The sequence below is a fragment of the Haliaeetus albicilla genome, chromosome 18 (genome assembly GCF_947461875.1).
Source record: "Haliaeetus albicilla chromosome 18, bHalAlb1.1, whole genome shotgun sequence".
Lineage (NCBI taxonomy): Eukaryota > Metazoa > Chordata > Aves > Accipitriformes > Accipitridae > Haliaeetus > Haliaeetus albicilla.
In genome coordinates this window covers 2,745,921-2,767,245 of record NC_091500.1, presented here as the reverse complement: position 1 = coordinate 2,767,245, position 21,325 = coordinate 2,745,921, and the positions used below count along the sequence as shown (strand labels likewise).

The 21,325-nt window shown below is 43.4% G+C and overlaps 1 protein-coding gene and 1 long non-coding RNA gene across 2 annotated transcripts in view; one reads left to right on the top strand and one right to left on the bottom strand.

The window, feature by feature from the left end:
• The window catches only part of MSRA (methionine sulfoxide reductase A), a 285,500-nt gene extending 283,009 nt beyond the window's left edge, over nucleotides 1-2,491 (bottom strand). Inside the window, exon 1 of the mRNA XM_069805545.1 lies at nucleotides 2,282-2,491. Coding sequence (XP_069661646.1) covers nucleotides 2,282-2,414 — 133 coding nt within the window. The 5' untranslated portion in view covers nucleotides 2,415-2,491. The remainder of the gene's footprint in view (nucleotides 1-2,281) is intronic.
• A 55-nt stretch (nucleotides 2,492-2,546) lies between these two features.
• LOC138689678 (uncharacterized) lies at nucleotides 2,547-3,390 on the top strand. Its single transcript, XR_011328581.1, has 2 exons — nucleotides 2,547-2,949; nucleotides 3,217-3,390. It is a non-coding gene; the product is annotated as an uncharacterized lncRNA (long non-coding RNA).
• Nucleotides 3,391-21,325: the final 17,935 nt, after the last annotated feature.

The window sequence follows — 21,325 nt, the reverse complement described above, 5'->3', positions numbered from 1 at the left end:
GACATGTCAGAAATTGGCAGGACCACCAGACTCACAAGGCAGTGATCAATATCTTGATGTCTAGTGTGTAGCAGGTTACCCCAGGGGCTGACGCTGGGACCAAAATCATTCAATATCTTAAACAATAACATGAATGATGTGACAGAAAACACGCTCAGCAAATTTGAGGGCAACACTAAACAGAGAGTAAGAGCGGACATGCCAAACAGCAGAGCTTCAGTCTGACGAGACCTTGAAAAATTTCATGTCTATGCCAACAGAAACCTCATGAAGGTCAGCAAGGAGAAGTGCAAGTTCTGCACCAGTGCAAGATAATCTCAGACCTGCTGGAAAGGACCTGTGATTATGCTGGATGCCAGGTTAAATATGAACTAGCAATGTGCTCTCGTTGCAAATAAAGCAAACCGTGTACTGGGCTGCATTACAAGGAGCATGGACAGCAGAGGAAGGAAAAAACTCTCTCCTCTGTGCTGTACCGGTAAGAATTCACCTGAAATACCATGTCCCATTTTGGGTCCTCAGTTCACAAGAGACATTAATAAAATGGCAAGGATCTGCAAGGTCAATGGTCAAGTTGGTCAGCAGCCTACAGCACACAAACGTACAGAACTCGCAGAAGCTGGGCGTATTTCAGTTGGTGAAGGGTAAACTAAGGGGCAACCTTACAGCAGCTGAATAGGGAGTGAGAATGACAATTCAGCCAAACCCTTCTCAGCAGCACCAGACAGTATCGGAAAGGACAGCAGCCACTAACTCTGCTGTAAGAGACTCACGTTGGACATGAGGAAAAACTCTCTGAGAAGGAGGCGGCACAGCGTTGGCACAGAGGCTGAACAGGGGAGCACCCTTCCAACCAACACTCCTCTGATTCTGCAACCTACGAGCAACTTAAACAAAGGAAATGCAACTGAGTAAATGTTACACAATGTTAAAATTTAAATTGCCATTCTTTTCTGAAAGTAGTTTACATCTTATTTTAACTGTCACAATTCACTGGACGTCCATGCTGTTATTAAGTACATAACAGCACATTTAGTCAGAGAATAAAAATGTCCAAAAAAATCGTATTTGGCCTTATGAGGATGTTTTTTGTAGAGCAGCATAAAATTATTCTATGGAATTACAAAGCATAAAATGGGCCTAGCGTACCTCCTGTCCAGGCTTTTATCCAGAAGCAATGTGAAGGTGCCACTTTAATCTAGGCAATGTGCTAATCTTGGTATAATCTTAGAGTTCATTGCCCTAACAATATCAACCCCATCTCTGCACAGCTCCTTTGAGTCCACCTTCTCCACATCAGACAGAATAGTCTTCCTGCTACCTTTAATTTTACCACTACCTTCTTGCTACCTTCAGCATTTTACCAAATATCTATACAATCTGAGATTTTACTATGCTCTCAAACACTTCTTTCACTAGGCTTATGCCATCATCCATTTATTATTCTCCCAACAGCACTTATGTACTTTATGGGTTTAAGATTTTTTTTTCCTAAGTTCACAGACTTTGTTAGGGACCTTAGGTGCCTGGAGCAAAGATATATAAAAACACCTTGTACAACGGGAGAACGATCATGTGTGTTAGAGCACCTACTCTAATTCCTATCTAATGGTGATGACAGTCATCTTGCAGTGTCTTCAGTGCCTAGGAGGGCTGACAGAAGGCAAAATTGCTTAATTCTAGGTTGCTACTTTGCTTACCTGACAGCACACGCTTACGCAAAATGAAAAAGGAGGTGTATTGGAGAATCACTGAAAGAGTTGTTGTTTAAGAACTTTAAAACACTTTGCAAACATTAGGGTTAGAACATCCATGCCACGCTTAGGTACTATTCTTCAACAGAAGAAGGGCTACGGAAATCTGTTTAAAACCCTGAATAGCACTACCACGGCCCTAAAAACAAAACAGAACGCTCACACCCGGCCAGGAGAAAAACAGGTACGTGCTTGTTGACTGCTCCAGCAATCGATTAACTCCTGTTCTTACGACAAGAGTGCAGAGGACACGTCACCGCGCAGCTAAACCACGAAACAAGCCCGCTCGCCCCAACTCCCCCCTCTCCCCGCCGCCTGACAGGAACGGGCCGGCCCCGCCCTGTCACGCACCCACCCCCGCCCCGCCGCGCATGCGCCGCAGCCCCGCCGCGCAGGCGCCCTCAAGCGCAGCCCGCCCGCCTGAGGGAGCGGCGCCGCCTCTCTCTCACCGAACGGCTCTCCGCTCCCCCGCCCCCGGTAACGGCGGCCGGGGGCGGGCGTGTGTGTGTGTGAAAAGTCGTCCCTACCTGCCACCGGGATGCGCTGGTTCCTGCCGGGGAGCGCTTCTTCTTTCAGCGGCAGCCGGGAGGCCCAGTCGCCCATCCTGAAGGTGGAGCTGCAGAGCGTACGGAGGAGGCGCCGCCGCGCCGCTGTCGGCATCGCCCCCTGAGGAGAAGTCGGCGGGCGGCGGGGGCGGGAGCGGCGGGGCGGGTGTGAGCGGCCCGCCGCGCGCGCGCCGGCCGTTGGGGCGGGCGGGCGGGCGGGCGCGGGGCGCGAGGCCCGCCCCTCCCTGCCGAGCGGCGGGCAGCGGGCAGCTCCCTCAGCCCGGCTCTTGCGTCCCGGGGGGCTGTGGAGAGGGGAGAAAACATCCCCCCTCACACACACACACGCCGGTGCGTCCCGGGGAGTGGGTGCTGTGGAGGGGGCAGCAGCCTGCCGGCTGCGTCCCCAACCGGTGTGTCCCGGGGGGTGGGTGCTGTGGAGGGGGAACCCACCTCCTTGTTACCCCCCCCACAGCGGTGGGCCCTTGGGTCTGCGTGCTCTGAGGGGTGCAGCCGCCGCCCCTGGGGTCTTGCTCGGGGTTTAGCTTGCCCCCCAAAGTAGCCCTTTCCTTCAGCTCTGCCCGCTGCGCCTTGTCCCTGACCTTGCTCGCCTTGTCCCTGACCTTCCCCCCCGAGCTGTGAACGTCTGTGCGGTATGTTCCTCGCTCTGGAGTCCCCCCCGCACAGTTGTACCCAATATGTTTTTGCGGGGGTCTTCCTCGAGAGAGGTTTTTGTATGGATGCCCCTCTTGAGGTGGGCGTACGTGTCACATCCAACCCCATGCTTGTTGTCCGTGCTCCCAGTTGGGGGGGGGGGGGGGTGCAAACACTTTCAGAGAAACATGCTACACAGACTCTTCACACAGCATTATGTTTTACTGTACAATAATCTCTTTTTTGTTTGGTTTTTTTTTCCCCAGAGTTTCTGGTCGTTGATACGGGCAGCGCTCCCCTGTGTCATGTTTAGCCAATGTACTGTGTCATGCAGGTCTCGCAGAGTACTTTTTGTGTGAAGATGCTCTAAGTAGCATACATCTCCGGAGATCAGTGTCTGCATGTATGTTTGCAATAAAAATAGAGAAACAAAAAGCGAACAGAGTATAAGTACTTGTGGAAAATATCCACCATATCTTTGGGGGTAATACGATGCATGCTGAACATGTAACAACACCAAGTTTCTAATGTAGGAGACTTGTAGAAGCTAGAACAATGGTGGTTTGGTCTTCAACCAGTTGAAGCTCATTCTATGCACATAGTCATGGTCAATAGACAGAAGGAAAATTTGTACAAAACCCTGCAAAGGGGGTTTGTGAGCTAGGAAGAGAATTTCACAGTATAGGAACAGACAGTGCACAAATAAGAAGCAGCAAAGAAGTTACAGAAAGGACATGATAGTAATTCAATGCAGAATTCATCTGGAGGGTTTTGAAAGAGTTGGACTCCTTGCTGAATAGGAGAGAAGATGATAAAACAACAGACTAATGCCTAGTCTGTGAGAGGAAGGCCAGATAATTCTCTCAAAAAATGGCCTATGACAAAGGAACGCAGTTCCATTCAGCCCATAGTCAAGCTGGATTTTACATGGATATGATACTCTCAAGACGTAGAACTTTAAAGGAGCTGGATATTTATGGCAATATTGAGAATTCCCAGGTGCTCCTAAAAGAATCTAGAGAAGCAGGAAATTAATGTTTGGGGAGTCTGGCTTTCTTTAAAATTAAAAATTCAGATGGGAACCTGAGAAGCAAGCTGTCCCATCTCTGTTTTCAGATTCACTGTTCCTGTGTGAAAGGTGAACAGCATCCTCTTTGAGCCCAAGTAGTCCCAAGATTGCAGTTCATATTTCAAGTTTTGTTAAATTCGATACAGTTAGAATCATTGAGATCAGGACTGGAGAGGACCTTAGGTGACCTCCAGAAAAACCTGCAAGAACCTGAAGAAAATCCATTAAATAAAGAATGGGTGAATAGAGAGATGCATATGATAAATAACTGTGACATTTTGATAGTACAAGTTAGTAAGAATCAGAAATGCTTGATAACAAAGTGTGAATTTCATTTAAAACACATTCGCCTCCTTAGCTGTTCTCTCATTTACAGTCACACTGACATTTTCCAGCTCTTTCTTACTTTGTAAGAAGCCACTAAAGATGATGACGTCCACTGGTTTTATACTGACCATTTCTTCTGTTTCACCATATATATCTGTACTCACTCCACTGTCTGCCAAGAAAGTGTTTCTAAAAAACACACCAGTTAATGTCACGATGGATGGCAATGCAATTTTCCCATAAGAGTTAATGGATCTGCCTGTGAGCCTGAATGCCCAGGCTGAATCTTTTACCCAGAGCATCCTTGCTGCCTCTTTGTGAACAGTTACATTTTCATTGCCATCTCCCTTGCATGAATCGAGGTCAGTCAGAGGTGAAGGGCAGAAAAACAGACTAATGTTTGGCTGTTCAGCCTTGCAGATGAAGTGGCTGAGATCTTCCAGAGCCCTGATGTGCTCTCAGATGCCAGCAGCTGAAAAGCCAGCGTTGTCCGCACTCAAATGATCCCAGTGATCCTCCATGCCATACATGCTGTCCCTGGGTACTGATATTGTGTCGTATCTCTTAAATCATAGGTGTCCCTGCCGGTACGTTAATTCTTAGGGGAGAAATTTCTTTGTCACCCATTGCATTCAGCTGCTTCATTTGCGAGGCTGATAACAGCAGAGCAGGGCACTGAAAGATTGGCGGTGGGACTCCAAAACAGTGGTTAGAGCAGCGACAGATCGCAGGGCTGTTGATGCATTTCAATTACAGCTATTACGGGCAGGAAACAGTCTTTCATTCTGTGTTTGTATGGCACTTCACACACTGTGTTCCTGCTTCCTAACTGGATCCAAAGTATTAAATAGTAATAAGCCATCGTGCCACTTAACAAATAAAAACTGCTGATTTTCAGAAGTGCTTAGTGCTTCTTGGCTCAATGGAGACAGAATTCTTTTTAAATTAGATAAATTCAGCTTACATTTCAGGGAAGTGTGGACTATCCCTTTTGTTCCACAGGTTGAGGTCTGGGTGGGAGAGGCTGAAAAACATTCTTACTTTTAAAAGTTTTCTTGATAGGGATTTGCCTGTCCAAGCAAGCAGCAGAACATGATTATCTTTTTATTTATAGTGTACTACGCTTCGCACTTAAACATAGACTTTATATATACCAACACATAGATCAAATTAAGAAGTATGTCAGAAAAAAAGCCTAGATTAAGGCACCTACACAGTGCTTGCATTCCCTTGTAATAATCACAGTATTCCCAGCACAGCAATTTTATGGCATATACTAAAAAATCTTCAGGAAGCTGGCATGAAGAAGGAAAAAAGAGAGGCACGAGGGAGAGAGAGCAGGAAGAAAAGAGATGTGGGCTTACGTGTGTCCTTTCAGCCACTGCTCTACACAGATTCCTAGTCATCCAGTCCTTGGAACTTGCTCGAAACGTACACAGTTTTCCAGGACCTGACATTTACTGTACGTAATCCTTCTGAGTTAAATTTGCTAGTCTTTGTGTTTTGGGATAGATGTGTTTTTCCCATGTAGCAAAATTTGCTGTGTCTTGAAACCCGTGAAGCCCTATGTAACCATCTCCGTGGTAATGCACTGATTATGAAGGCAGGTTTGTGCTGCAGTGAGCATCTCCTGGAAAAGCAATCTCTTTTTTTTTTTTTTATCTGAAAACATGCAGTGAAAGAAGATCCTCCACAGGCTTTAGTGGATTATTCAGTGCTTGATTACTGTTAAAAATATGCACCTTATTTTTAGGTTAGCTTCAGCTCCCACCCATTAAATCTTAGCTTATCTTTCCTAGAATGAAGAGGTTTCTTTTATGTAGTTTTTGTTATCCAGACTTACTGCTCTAGACCGTGGCCATCCCTCAGGATGAGATAAATGGGACTCTGGGAGTTCATCACAGTCAAGTATGTTTTCTAATTCTCTATGTATTGTCATTGCACTTCTCTGTACCCTCTCCAGGTTTTCAAATTATGTGTTTCCTGATTTTTTTTTTCACTTTGATGAAGATGTGAATTATGAATACAGCATTCTGGTACTGGTCAGACCAAAGCAACTGCCAGTGTAATGTGGTTTCATGATTCCTGCTTGGGTTTGCATTCATCTATCCAAGGGCAGTATTAGACCTTCCAGCCTCAGAGGTACACTGCTGTGATTCCCAAGGGCTCTTCTTGAATTTATTACCAATGTACAGAAAAATATAAATTATTATGGCAATATAAAGAAAATAGTGTTCTATGCCTAGTCCTTAGCACCATTTAAATTACTAGTAGAGACTCGTTCCAGTCCCCTGTCTTTGTCACTACCACTCCTGCAGTTTTGGGGTCGGCTGCTAGCAGTTGGAAATCATTTCCCATATTCCCCTCCATAACTGATAAAAATGTCAAATAATGGAGCTTAGGACTGATGCCGACATGACATCACTGTAAACACACGGACATTATGATGATTGCCTCATTGCAATCACATTTTGTGACTGGTCAGGTAACAAGATAGCTGAAAAAGCACATATTTTCATCAGAACAAACCTGCTGGTTCCCCAATTTTAGGAAAAAGATATGAACTGGTTCTAAGGGTTTTCAATCAAGCGAACTGGAGACTTTAAGTGCCACAATTCTTTCTGGAAACAAAAGACCTGAATTTCTGTATCAACAGCTGTATCTGTTACCCCAGAAGGACGGCGAGGATGATAATACAGTAAAGTAATCTACATGAGACAGTTTCTAGAGGCAGGAAGATTAATCAGTCATTCATCCGCCTTCCATTTGGGATCTAGATGAGCATTTAGATACAGATTAAGCTACATAAATTATACTAAAAATGGAGCTGACGTAGAAGAGCCATCAGCACTGTACCTCAGAATAATGCCGTGATTTGGGACTTACAGAGGGATGTCAAAAACAATGAGCAATTTAATAGAGTCTACCCTATGTGCCAGGGAGAACGTGAAAATGGAGGATACAAGCAGCCTCTTCACACAGGTTCTTCTTTATTCTTCCATTGCACTGTAGCAATTACGAAAAAAAAAGTGCTAAGCAACCTATCTGCAAGTTTTCTTACTGGCAGGTATGACCCTTGGTTCTCTCCTTCCTTCACTGGATCTTCAAGGTGCATCTTTATAACCAGTCCCCGCGTGCTCGCACAAGCCAAGGTGATGCAGACACCCGCATTTTGGTGTCTGCCCATCTGTGTGAATCAGGTTTTGAGCTCTCGGGACAGTCGCTGAAGAGCTGGTCAGTGCAGGGCTTGGTTTTGCTGCCTGCACGTAAGCATGTAGCACCATTTGTGATGCCCTGGGGCACATCACCTGCACTTTAGGTGCTCCACCAGGTTGGCACTGGTCTCACAAACATCTTGTGTCATATCTGCACGCTCCACACAGACGTCCCTGATGCTGTAGAGCATTTCAAAAGGCTTTCAGCACCCATGTGGGAGCAGCTGAAAAAACTCCTACCATTCACAGTGTGAGGAGAGCAATTCAGCTGAGAAATGGTGGCTGGTTTAGGAGTTCATTCACTCCAGTTTCCAGTGACTCAAACAGAAAACCCTTGCCTGTCTTCACTGTCTTCAGAGTTCAGGTGCCCTGTGCATGTGCAGACACCTAAAACATCTCCGAATCTTAAGCCAAACCCTACCCAGACACAAAAAGTCGAAGGCCTTAGTTGTCAAACAGCTTTGTGCAGGGTTGTCTGTCACTGCTAAGTTTATGTCCCACAGGGATGCAAACACCTGCTAGAACTGAATTAACACTTTGCAGCCCAAGAGTAGCAAATCTTCAATGGCGTGGCTTCTCACACCTCCATAAATTTCCTGGGCTTAAGAGAAGTTACCAGCAGCTGAGGCTCAGCCCTGGGGGTTTTAAATCAAGGTTTCCCATTGTGGTACAAAATATTCTGTAGGTCAGGTTCCAATTTATGAGAGGGCAAATTCCTGGGCACCTTTAGTTGCCAGTGCTGCACACATCAGGTTAGATTGTCATTAGCATCACTCCCTGCCTAAAATCTGAGATTTTAACAGATTTCACTCCTTGGAAGCCATCGTGAGACACCCCTTCTTTTGGTAAAAACTGTAATTTTGGTAATAAATTTCTCAATAAATATTTTCTGTACAGTTCACTTTGGGATTTCTGTGGTTTTATCACCCTGAAGTCTCATTTTGCAGGATGGATTTTTTTAATAGAAGTAAATCACTGCAGGTGAGGACAGAGAAAAATAGTTTTAGGTGGGACTGGTATCCCCTAACTTTAGCTGTTTAGAAGTGCAGCAACCCATCCAACCTGGGCATCTAGATATTTTCTGCAGCAAACAAAGGAAGAGTAGTATCTTCAGAACATAATTCATCCTGTCTTAAAATAGGAGAGTGGAGCAGATAGGATGGTCTGTTCTCCAGAGAGGTTTATTTCATTCAACTCACGTCAGGTGCCCTAGTGAGTAGTTAGAGTAGATAGCTTGATTTTTTGATAACTGAAATTAGGCAGAAATTGTTTCCTTTCTTTACCTAGGAAAAACTGCAAAATTTTAAAGCAAATTTCAACCCCATAGAAATGTTACTCATATTGCACACTGAATAGCCATTCCAAAATAAATTGAATTTTTAGCACAATATCCTTCACATTCCCCATCATAAGTAGTATTTTACATTCCCAGCACCAGATTTTCCTTACTGATCCCATAGTCTTCAAGATTTATTCCCTCCCTTACTAAGACCTTTTTTCTTCCTGAACTCCAAATTCATATTTGCTAAAATATTTCTCTTTTTTAAGTTCTTCCAAGTCATTGAAAGTCTTAAGTCCGTTCCCATAAATCCATACAAGTGGCTAAAGTATATTAAGGACTTTTATTTATTTAAACTATCCATAGTGAAGAAATAAGCAGTGATAACATGTAAACTGTTCCTGTACTTTGAGGTAGCATTTCACTAAGGCAACTGCACAGCCCACTGCTCTGCTGGAGGTACTGATGTGATCTAGCTTGCAAATACAAAGAAATGGTGTATGACTGGATTTCCTTCATAATCTCCCACAATAAATTCTGCAGATAACACAGAATATCTTCAAAATCCATAAAAACATCACTTCTGTAAATAAAGCAAGGGTATTTTTTCCTAGCAGGCTGACTTGTAATAGATTAGATAGTGGAAAAAGTATTACATGTCACCTAACGTGTATTTTTGGCAGCCTGTCTTACTTATATGTATAGGTATACACTTGGTCAAAATATTGTGGCTTTCTTTGTGATTCTGTTTTCATCTGATGGCAAAACCTCACAATTAAAAAAAAAAAAAAACCAAAACCAAAAAGCTAATGGAATCAATTAAGTTTTTTGGTGGAAAATTATGCAACATAAACATGCTGCACCGGTGGTTTTAAATGCATTGCACAGTGTCTAGTAGATTCCTTGGCTTTGTCAGTCGGCGCTGGTTTGTATGCAGTGACACTGATGACTTTATAAAAACAAATGACAGAGTTGTTTACGCTGCCCTACTAAAGGAAATAATCATATTTAATAGTGCTGGTTTCCCATACAGGGCTAAAAAAACAACTCTTGTGCTATGTGCTGTAATAAGCTTTTTATAAATGTGCTCAGCAGAGCCTGCTGTGCCAATACTATAAAACTGAAAGGGAGCTTCATAAGCTTTAAGTGCTATCGTATATTATCGTACAGCAACATTCCCTGTTATTAATAAAGTTTGTAAGAAATGCACAGGCAGAAGATTAAAAATACATGTATGATACTATCCACGGTAATAAAAGCTGATGTTGTTTGGACTCCTTGCTTATTTCCTTGCCCTATACGAGATGTTTTAAGGAGTGTGGTGAATATGACTGGGCAGATGAGCTCTCCCTCAAGGCCCTGCTTCTCCCTGCCCAGCATCTTCCCAGGGATGCTGGTCCAGGGATGCTGGTCCAGGGATGCTGGTCCAGGGATGGAAGCTGCTTCCCTGAGCCCTCTTGTGGGCTCCTTCCTCCACTGCAGCAGGCAGTTCCTGCAAACGAGGAATTGGTGTGCCCCGAGAAGATGATCTTTATGAAACGTGAGCTGTTTCCTCATCTCCGTGCATAAGAAAAGCGCGTGAAAATAAAATAAAACTGGTATTTCATTAAAGGTGATGAGAAATTTTTAGGGCTTTGACCACAGATATCTTATGTTTGCTCTGGCATCCAGCAATAACAGTGATTATTGAATTGCAACACAAAGCTCTTCTGGGAATAGATATGCAGCACAGCCTGTCATTGCTTGGCAAAATGCACTCAGGTGCTGATGTAAATGGAAAGGTTGTATATTTGAGATAGTTTCATTGGAGAAATCATAATAAAATGGATTAAGAGACACCTGAAATGCTTCTTGGTTTTAAACAAAAATATCAGGACATTTCCTGACAGCATCTGGATTCTTGAGGGAAATTAAATGCCAGGTAATATTCTGTTTGGAAGAAAATAAATTAACAGCATATGTAAAATATATCTGACTTCCTATTAAATTATTTTCTTTATCATCCACAGGATGTAGTGACTTTTGATTCCATTCTTTATTGGAATTGCTACGCAGTACATTGCTATGCCGTACGTACAGGAAGGCAGAGGTCCAGATCATCAAAGATACTTAGGTATTGAAGTTTTGTTGGTATCTAGATATTTTAGTCCCAGGGGAATCAGTGACACTTTGTCCCCTCTTGTGCCCCCTCAGGAACTTACATTCCAAATGAGACAGAATATCCCAGAGCCATAATGAGCCCAGTGCAGGTGTTGTTTATTGAACATAGTTTTTCACGGTGATGGCGTAGGATTACTAAGCTAGTTTAGAAACAGTGGTGTGAAGAGGATTAAAGTACAGATCATCCACAGAAGAGTGTGTTTCAACAGTTGTATGGTATAAGGCACCAAAATGAGTGTAAGCGTGTAAGGCCAGAAGAGTGGTCTATTACAAGACCAGATTATGGAGAGGAGTAGAAAAGGGAAAAATGGGATATGGATAGCTGCGAAACTGGCCATAACCTTTTAGGTAGTCAACAGCAATACTTTTTATGGGCAAAGTGGACAGAGCGTAACTTACAACCAATGTACCTGGATTAAACAAAGGTTATGACTTTCAGCAGCAATGTTCTTGGACGATGAAGTGTCCTACAGCTGGAGTCATTAAAAATTCAACATTTGTCATATCTCAGTAATTGCAGTCCCTTGATATCTTCTATTCTGAGTGTGGGAGGTTATAAATATTGTTGATGACTCAGCATTTGCTTTAGACTTCTTGGTCTTTGCTAGTCATGTTTGCACTACTTATTCATGTTGTCACTGTTCATCAATGTGAACCTTCACCCAAGTGGAGGAGATTTACAATGAAGTCTGGGGGACATTCGCCTTCAGTTCAATTCATGCCAATTTGGACCCTTCTTTTATAAAGGGAATTTTAAAAATTGCTCTCCCTTTTCATTAAAAGATGCAAAAGAAGAAGATGATACAGTTTTTACCTGTCTTTGGGAAGGGCATGTTCCTTCAAATATTTTCCAGGGTAGCTGGAAGGATACAAAAACCCTGGTTTGGGGATGAGCAGTTCTGGCACAAATACCAAGAGACGACAATTCCATCCTTAAAATAAGCCCCCCGACATAAGTGATAATTTAATATACATCATACCATCTGCTTGCAGAAATGTGCAAGCTGCTCCCAAAGAAATCAATGGGAAATGCATCTTTCCTATTATTTTAAACATTCCAAGATCTAACTTGATGTCGTGAACGCATGCAATAGTCACCTTTCCCCAAAGACAAATACAGCTTGCCACTAGAGAGAATAACAACCACTGCAAAACCCACCATTTCTCCTCCTCCTCCCTCTGCCCTTCACAACCTGCCGGATGAAAACACAGACATTACAGAGTGCTCTGCCAGTTAAAAAAGCAGATGGGGAAGGGAGAAGGTTTCAGAGCTACAAGGCATAGGAGCTCTGGCAGCAGCTTTTCTCTTTATTCACCGTGAGCTTCCATCTTGAACACTTTTATTAATCTTGACTTCACCTACGGAAACATGTCAGCAGAAAAGGTATCTGCTAACACATGCAAGCAGCATTTGAGGCCAGAAGTTCATAGAATGATAGAATCATAGAATGGTTTGAGTTGGAAGGGACCTTAAAGATCATCTAGTTCCAACCCCCCAGCTGCAGGCAAGGACACCTTCCACCATAGAGCTCACTGTTTCCCCTACATACAGGTTCGTACAAAATGCTAGGCTGGGTGAAGCCTTCCAAAGGTATTTTTGTGTCTGGGTCTTCTGCAGCCTCCCCCCAGGCTCACTAGAGCTTGGGTCCTGCCTTGGCAGGACAGCACGGACTCCACTGAGGAGTCTCCTCTATCTGATGAAGCCACTCACAAACACTTGTAGAAAGATTTGAGAATTGGGCAAATGTACCATGACACTTCCCGAGAACCTCCTCTTGGCTTGTGGTGAACCTGCAGCTCCAGCATTTCCTTGGCTGCTGTCTTGATCTTGTACTATGAAATTACAATCGTTCACTGCTCATCTCCTTACAGCACTTGTCGATCTGCAGACATTCCTCCCTTCTTCTCCAGGCTCAACTGTCCATTTCAGGCAAATTCACCTCCTCTCATGTTAGTGTTGTTCCATAGTCTCCACCATCCTTAATCCTTTCATTGACGCTTTCCCAGCTTCACAGTGTCCCTTCAAAGGGGGAAGAAAGAGGCCATGAACAGCACACATTTTTCAAGGCGCAGAGGTACCATGATCTACAGACCTGCAAAACAATCCTAGAATTATAAGTGGTTTTGGTAGTAAGGGAAATTTGGATGTCTCCACTCAAATCCTAGGGCCAGCTTAGCTCACGTTGCTCAGGGTCTTGTTCACTTAGGTTTTGGATAACTCCAAGGATGGCAGTTCCACTGCCTCTCTGGGTCACCGTCCCAGTGTTTGACCACCCTCATAGTGGAGATTTGTTTCCCATACATCTAGCCAGAACCTCCCTTGTTGCAGCTTGTGTACATTTGAATCTTGTCCTTTCTCTGTGCACCTTTGGAGAAGAGTTTTGCTCCATCTTCTCAACACCTTCCTTTAAAATAGTTGAAGGTGGCAATAAAATGTCCACTCAGCCTTTTCTTCTCAATGCTGAACAAACCCAGTGCCATCATCCTCTCTTCATATTCCATGTGCTTCATTTTCCTAAGCATACTGATGGTGCCAATGGACTCAGTCCAGTTTGTCAGCAACTTTCTTGCTGACTGGGGAGTCTAGAAACTGGACACAGTTCCCCAGATGGCATTTTACATGTGTGAAATGATGGGATTTGTTTTATTCTTTTTCACTTCCTAACAATTCCTAGCATTCAGTTTGTCACTTGGAGGGGAAAATAATTTATTTTTTTTCCCTACTGGGCAGTGGGTTTTCTGCAATTTTTGTGGCCCTCTCTGCCATAGCTCTAAGATCACATCTACACTGACACCACCTCACTCGGCTTCAGTACTTGTCAGAGATTTAGAGCTGCTTTTCCCCCTGCACTTTAATTTACCATGACACTGAATCTCAGCTCCCATTTTATCATCTGGCCTCTCAGTGCTATGAGGTTTCTGCAACTGGTTTTCATTTGCACAACCTCAAATAATCCAATATCATCAGCAAATATATCATCCAGTATCAGCAGATTTGTTCAGCAGTCCACCTCCCAGCACTAGGATCCTGTTAATGATCCCCCTCTCCTGCAAAATGCTTTGTTGCTTGTCCTTTAATCAGTGAAAAAACCACGTATCTCTTGTACCATCTCATGCCCAGGGCAGCTTGCTTTTCTTAGCTCGTTGGTAAGGGCCTTTGAAAGGTCACATATACAATATAACCACATTAATGTAATATTTGGTGCTGGCGAAGAGCTCTAGCAGTTTTGTTAAGTAAGACTTCAGCCTGCAAAACCCATGTGGACTCTTCCCCAACTTCATGCACTTAACCGTTTCTGTTCTCTGTTATAATTACAAGCAATTTCCTCTGCACAGGCAGTTCAGATTCAAGTTCCTTTGGTGTTCTTCGATGCACACACTACGGCCTGCGGATCTGAAGTTACTCATTTTACACCCTGGTCATCTGTTGGCCCTTCACACTGCCTGGCAGGCTTCTTAATCCAGTCGTGTTTGGAAAAGGATTGATAATTTGTTTGTGCTTTTAGAAAGTTGTTCTTCAAATCTTTTAGTCTACCTTTTTAATAGAATGTATGCTCTCTATTTTTTCCTTGTTTGAACACGAAGTCTTCTTACTTGTAATAGCCTCCTTCGCTCTGATCTTTAATTACAGTAGCTTTCTTCTGGTCTTTTTTAAGTCTTTTTTGATACACTCTATGTATTTTCTCTGAGCCTCTAATATAGTGTCTTTAAACAATATCTCTGCTGCTTGCAAACATTTCACCCAGTCGTGGCTTGTATTAATTTCCTTTTAACAAGTTGCCTTATTTTTCATAGGGCTCCTTTTTAAATCCAGGACTGTGCTGGTGATATTTTTGGCTTTCTTGTTCCTACAACTATACTGAAGCTCAGTACGTTACGGCTTCTCATACAGAGTGTCTCTGATAATACCATAGTGAACGTGGGCTGCACCAGGAGTTCCTTCTCCACTGACTACATCTCCAAGAAGTATTTGTTCACAGGTATCTACAAATTTACCCTCAGCATCATGTTTGGAAATTATATTTCTCCAGTGTACATGACTTCTCCCCTTTTTATTGCATCTTGTACACCCACAGCATCTCTGGTCTCCTTTAGGACAGCTCGGGCAGTGTCACTACCCTGGCCAAGCAATTGAGGAGTAGCTCTGTTATAGTCGTCCTCTTGGGTGTGGTATTTCAGTCTGTTGGCATTGGTGTTATTTATTAATACAGTTAACTCACTTATCTGATGTGACTCTTCTGTTTTCTTTAACTGTGCCACTACTCCTCCACAATGCAAATTACTCTGCCTTTCCTGTATAATTTATAGTTTGCTCTGATAGTGTCCTGATTATCTTCTCCCCAGTAATTTGCTGCAATGCCTATTATGTTCACACCTGCACTCAAAAGCAGACCATCCAGTTCATCTACCGTCTTTTATACCAGTCGTATTGATATGAGGCGCACATCAACATATGCCCCGACTGCCTGTTTTATGTGCCAGTTGAAGGAGGATCTGAATTGTCCAAAGAGGTCTTCACCAATTCCGACTGTATCTTTCTCACCTTCAATCATACCCTTCACTCCAGAACACACAATTCTTGGCCAGGATTCAGTTTCCAGACAACTGCCATCCTTTACATTCATACCAGGACACCGTACAGCCAGGAGGGACAAACTGAAGGTCAAGAGAGCAGCTTCACAGCTGGAAGCTTGAGTTTGGACTCCTAGCAAGGAAAGGACATTGCTTTGAGGGTGGGAGCTCCTCTTTCTAACGCTGTTTGTGCACTTCATTTAATGGCCCTTAAAACGGATAGGCAGATGTCTCCTCTCCCACCTGGCAGCACCCACCTTTTCGGTGCCTGCCTTCTCCAGTGATACCCCTATAGCTACACCTGCCTGTAACTTCTCCTCGTGCCCCATAGTCCTAGTCAACACATCATCCAGACCTTCCCTGTGGAAAACGCGTCTTAAGCCATGTTCCTCTCCAGAGCAGAGAGATCTCCAATGCTGCAGGACTTTCCATGCTGTTGTCATTTGCAGGCTGGAAGCTCCATCAGACACAGATGCAATGTGCTTTCTTCTAAACATTGAGAAAAGACACCCCTTGAAAGCACGAGGAGAAAAGGAGAGATTGCTGCTTTTCTTTTACAGTTGAGGGGGTACAGATATCAGCCAGCTTATGGTAGGCTCACATTCACTACATTTTCAGGGGACTTGAGATTGCAGCTATGCTTTGAAACCTTCCTCCCAAACAAAGCCCACCAGGAGAACACAGAAATCCTTTTTTCCCCAATCCTTGTGAGATTCAGACACAAGAAAGATGTTGAGCAGATCAGCCCTGCAAAGGACACTTTAAATCACCGTAACATTTACCAAAGCTGCTCCACCTTCCCTGGCTTGTGGCTATTTTTGCAGACATCGTTCCTCTCTTTATACCACCCCAAACATTTGTACAGCCATGGGTTGAGCCAGACCACAAAACTGATCTGGATTAAAATAAACCCAGCAAATATATATATGCATTTGCTCATGTTCTAGGGGGTTAAACCTTTTCTCAGTCCTACTCCTAAAATTCTTTGGAGACGACTGCCACCAAAACCCAGTGGCATTGTCCATCTGCACGTTCTTGACCAGCATGAGGCTCTAGTGGGATCTGGGCATCGTCTTCTCCCTCCCACGAGAGCGGAGCTGCTGATTTGGAAAGGAAGCTGGAAAACATTCAGATGCTGGGAGGTGCGCGTGCTTGCTGCAAAGCTCTTACAGGTGTGCTAATGAGAGACAGCGCTCTGCTCATCACAAGCCTGAGACCTTGGAGAATATTAGTAAAAATGCCAATTTGCATGTCTTGGGGTTAATTGAGGAAATCTCCAATGGAAAATCTTGCTGTCACTTCTGAAGCCTGTTCTGAATACAAATTGTATGTCTCCATGGGATATCGCAAAAGCTTTTCAACTTCTTCGCAAAACTGTAGAAACAAGGAAGGTTGTTAGCTCCCAGAGCTCACAAAGGAAGTTTTCCTCAAAATATTACAGTCACTTTCTATCTGCGTTGACATAAACACGAGACTCATAGACCAAGCATGGAGAACATATGGGATCCTCTACCAAACAAACAAAAAAGGGGCATGAATATTTTCTCAGATATTACCTAGGCCACAGGTTTTTCAAAGGAAAAGAGACATTTCTACTTGCAAAAAAATTTCAAGTGTGACAACTCCCTTACTTTATGCCTTTAGTCCAAGTTTCTTGTGGATAAAAATAATTGCTGGATTTTTCTTATCTTTGATTAAGCTGAGAAATTGTTTGACAATATGCACTCGTCTCATTGAGAAACTTAGGAAAGCATCGAAGAAAGGAACTAGTTAATTCACCTGATAGTGCTGAAGAATCAGTGCAGATTTCTATTATCCCAGGATCACAATGTGTTTTTTCATCACCTGATCTTCTAGGGGGGCTTCTTTGCTTTCACGACTGTTTTATTATATGCCACTATAAGATTACCACCGACAGTGCAACTCACAACCAGAAATCCAGAATATTTCTATGTTTAATTGCAAATGCTGTGTGATTCTCTGATCATTTGATCAGCCGTTAGGGGATTTTATAAATGTCTTGCTCCACATTATGTCTGTATAATTAACTGCTCTTGTTGAAGCACCTAATTTTTTGAGGAGTTTATGGAGAACACTAGGGAGAGGCATTGGTTTGATGCTGATTTTAAATGAATTATTACTTGGTTTTCAAAGTTAGCTTTTAGTAGTTTTGACATTCAGGAGTTTTTTTAAGCCAGCATGTCCTGTGGAACACAAAGATTAAAAATTAATTAGAAAAGGCAAGAAAAGACAGCAAAAAGACCAAAATTTGCCTTCAGCAAGAGTTCCATAAAACCAAACTCAATTTCTGAACCTCTGTCAGAACAGGAAAGTTTTACCAAATTCCTTTCACTTACATTTTTCCAGTTTTCTCATTTGAGCATTCAGACATGGCTGTGCAAAGCTGCTGATTTCAACGTGTCGCAAAGGGTATAATTAAAAGCAGAATTCTACCTTGATTATCACTCAGATATGTGCACTTACTGGCAGTCGCAAGATGATGAGCTGCTAAAACCATACAACCATGCAAAGTATTACGGATAATGCGGTGTGCCCTCGTTTGGGATGGCTTTCTAGTTAGTGCCACAGAGGCAGCGGTGAGGGGAAAAGATCTTGGGGTGAAACCCCTGAGAAGGGTGCCAGAGCCATGTGTGTGTTTGGTGGTATTGCGATGCCTCTCCGGTGCTTGCTTGGGCGAGTACCAGTTCTCCGTGCCTAAACACAGCATCGATTAAATGGGGATAAGCACACAGTATTTAGCTTGCAAAGGCAAGGGACATTGAGAGGATAAATAAAATTAATTAGTGCCTGAAATAGTAAAGATACATACTACAATGGTTAACTGTACAATGAGTACAGGTTTCAAGATCTGTCACAAGCTGCTGAAGGAGAAATAAAAATCTATTTTTTTCACCAGCATTAACATGGGAAAAGCAACCCAGGCAGTCACTTTTGAAGAGAAATTAGGAACAAAAGAGAACACATGTGATAAAATGTTATAATACTCAGAGCCAGAAGATCCTACTCATTTCCTGTAGGAGGAAAGTCACCAAGAATTGGAAAAGGGAAAGCCCACATGATTAAAAGAAGAACAAGATTGACTTCTCTCTGACTGACAGTCTGTGCATCAGTGCTATTCTGTTTCAAGACAGTCGTGTTCACAAGATAGTACAATCAAGCCAAATATAAAGCTGCAGAAAGGCACAATGACTGGCAGAGAGAACATCAAAGATTCACTTACTGATGTAAGAAAGAGACAGAAAATTAAATCTCAAGTGGCAAACAAGGTTTCGACCCTTGATGAGATATAAAACAGCAAGTGCAAGACTGGAAAAAAATAGGGTCTTGTGGATGCACTTCACATGTGACGTACATGATTCTGGCGAGGTGTTGGGCTCCATTTCCATCCATCTCAAGTCACAAGGCGGGTATGAGTCTGGTGAAGCCGTGGCAAAGTTGCTGCATCCTGAAGTTTTATGCTATAATAAATATTTTGAAAAAGACATGGTTCCCTATTAACTCTTTATTGTGAAATTACTTTTAAGCTTCAGTGATTTGGGGGCGTGAAAATGAGTTTATATAGATGTCTTTACATACAGTCATGTAAAAACATGTATAAATATTTGTATAAATAGATACCTGTACTCACATCCGCATATACTTCTATATACAGCTTTATCACAAAAGCAATCTGAAGCATATGGCTGGGCCATACACACAGAACTCATCTCCTTGCCAGACCATGACCTCCTTTGACCACAGACCTGTGACTAAATTTTCTAGGACCAAGACTAGATTTTCAAAAGAGGCCTGGCATGTGTCAATACCATAAAGCCATGAACAAGGGCTGTCTCAGCACCTTCATCTGAGAGCCACGATGCCTTATACCCCACCATGGGGTGGGCAGCACCAGCCTCTGCAGCCTTGTCCGTGGCATCGTAACAGCATTTTTTACTGCATATAATATATAAGGGCCTTCCCCCTTACAGGTTTCACAGGACTACTCAGGTACCTGAGACTTTGCTTTCGTGAAGAAGAGGGGTCTTTCTTGTCAAACTCAGCAAGTAAGTTCTGTTACGACGCATCCACCCATCAGAGCATTCACAGCATATGGGATGAACAAGCAAGACCTTTCCTGCTCGGAGCAGGCTTGTCCTCCTATTTTCTTCTCTCTGACCCCACTCTAGACTCGTCTCGGGGAGGGGATGCTTTTACCTCCTTCTGCTGAAGCTGTTGAGATGGGTCTCTAATGTGCCATATGTTCAACAAGCTGCTGAGAGAGACCTGTGACCCAGACCTTGCTCCATAAATTAATCCCTCACTTTCATTCACACTAACAAACTAAACGGGGTTTAGCAAAGTCGAGAGAATGGCTCTTTGCCCTGAGGCCAAGCAGTATGGCTAAACTCACTGTCTCAAAACAGGGGTGGCCATGCCCACACCATTCACTGGGAATGACCCTGGTTCCCTCTGCTGTGCCTGGGGATTATTTGGGTCAATCTTAGTTGGCACAGATCAAAACTATGCCAGGGAACATACTGACAATTTAATACTGCCCTTGCACCCTTATAGACCAACACCATAGGCATAATCTCAGCCTCCCCCTTTCAGAGTCAGGCTAAAGGGTCATGTTTCCTCTTCCTCTCTCTGGTGCAATTAATATTTAAATGCCAAGTAAAGCTGGAAAACTTCCACTGAAGGGAGATAACACACCTACACCCTGTCCTGGATCACAGCCTAAGAGCTTTGCAGAGAAATGGGGGCTCAAAGTCTTCAGAGAAAGGAAAGCATAAAACCCTGGTATCCAGCATCCTGCCAGATGGACCCCCATTCCCAGAAGAAAAACCAGTCCTCCATTGCTCTGTTTTGTGCTGGTCCTGACTCTCTAAAACCTTCCTACCAGATTGAACCTCTGAAACGGGATTGATGGAGGAAACCTAAAATATGAATCATGACAGGTCCAGTGTCTAATACCATCCCCTGGCACTGTTTAATACACTGGTAGAGGCCACTCACATGCTTGGGAATGCAAATATTACTAACTTGAGCATCTCTAAACATCAGCTACCTCCTAGGTTATACAGCAACCTGGCTGCGACTCTGATGAACCACATTTAGGAATGGCACATCTAATGGAACCATTAGACCCATGAGATCTACCCAAATCCCTTTGTGAGTCTTTCTTTTAGTGTCTCTCTGCATCATTTTCCTGCCTATAGAAGGAGGCTCACATCTCCTCCCTCCCCAACCCTATAAGAGTGTCATGAAAATAAAGACATGGGATTGCTGGGTGCTGAGGTGTTGTGTAAGTAGCCTTCTCTGGTTCTGTCCTGTTTCCAAAATCCACACTATCTCCCTGCAGCAAGGTACCTCTTTTTTCACCTTCTTCAAGGAATTGCCAGTGAAGACCAGCTCAGGGAGGGACTTCTGACACCCTGTTCACCTGGGAGAGTTTTTGCATCTTAATATCAAGGGAGAGAGCTCAACACAGGAACCCTGGGGGGACTGAGATTGTGGCATGGGGACGTTGCTCCAGGACAATTGGGATGTGCCGTGGAGAAATGCCTTTGCGCTGAAAATACACCCCAAGATCATTAACATGCTGTGTTTTGTTTAAAAAGTAAAAAATAATTTCCTGGAAATCTCACATAACCCCAAGTTCACAATCCATCTGCCTCATGCCTTTTAAATGGTACAAAAAAAGAAGGTCGTGATTATTGCTAGCACTCAAAACTGAGCATTGCCATGTAGCA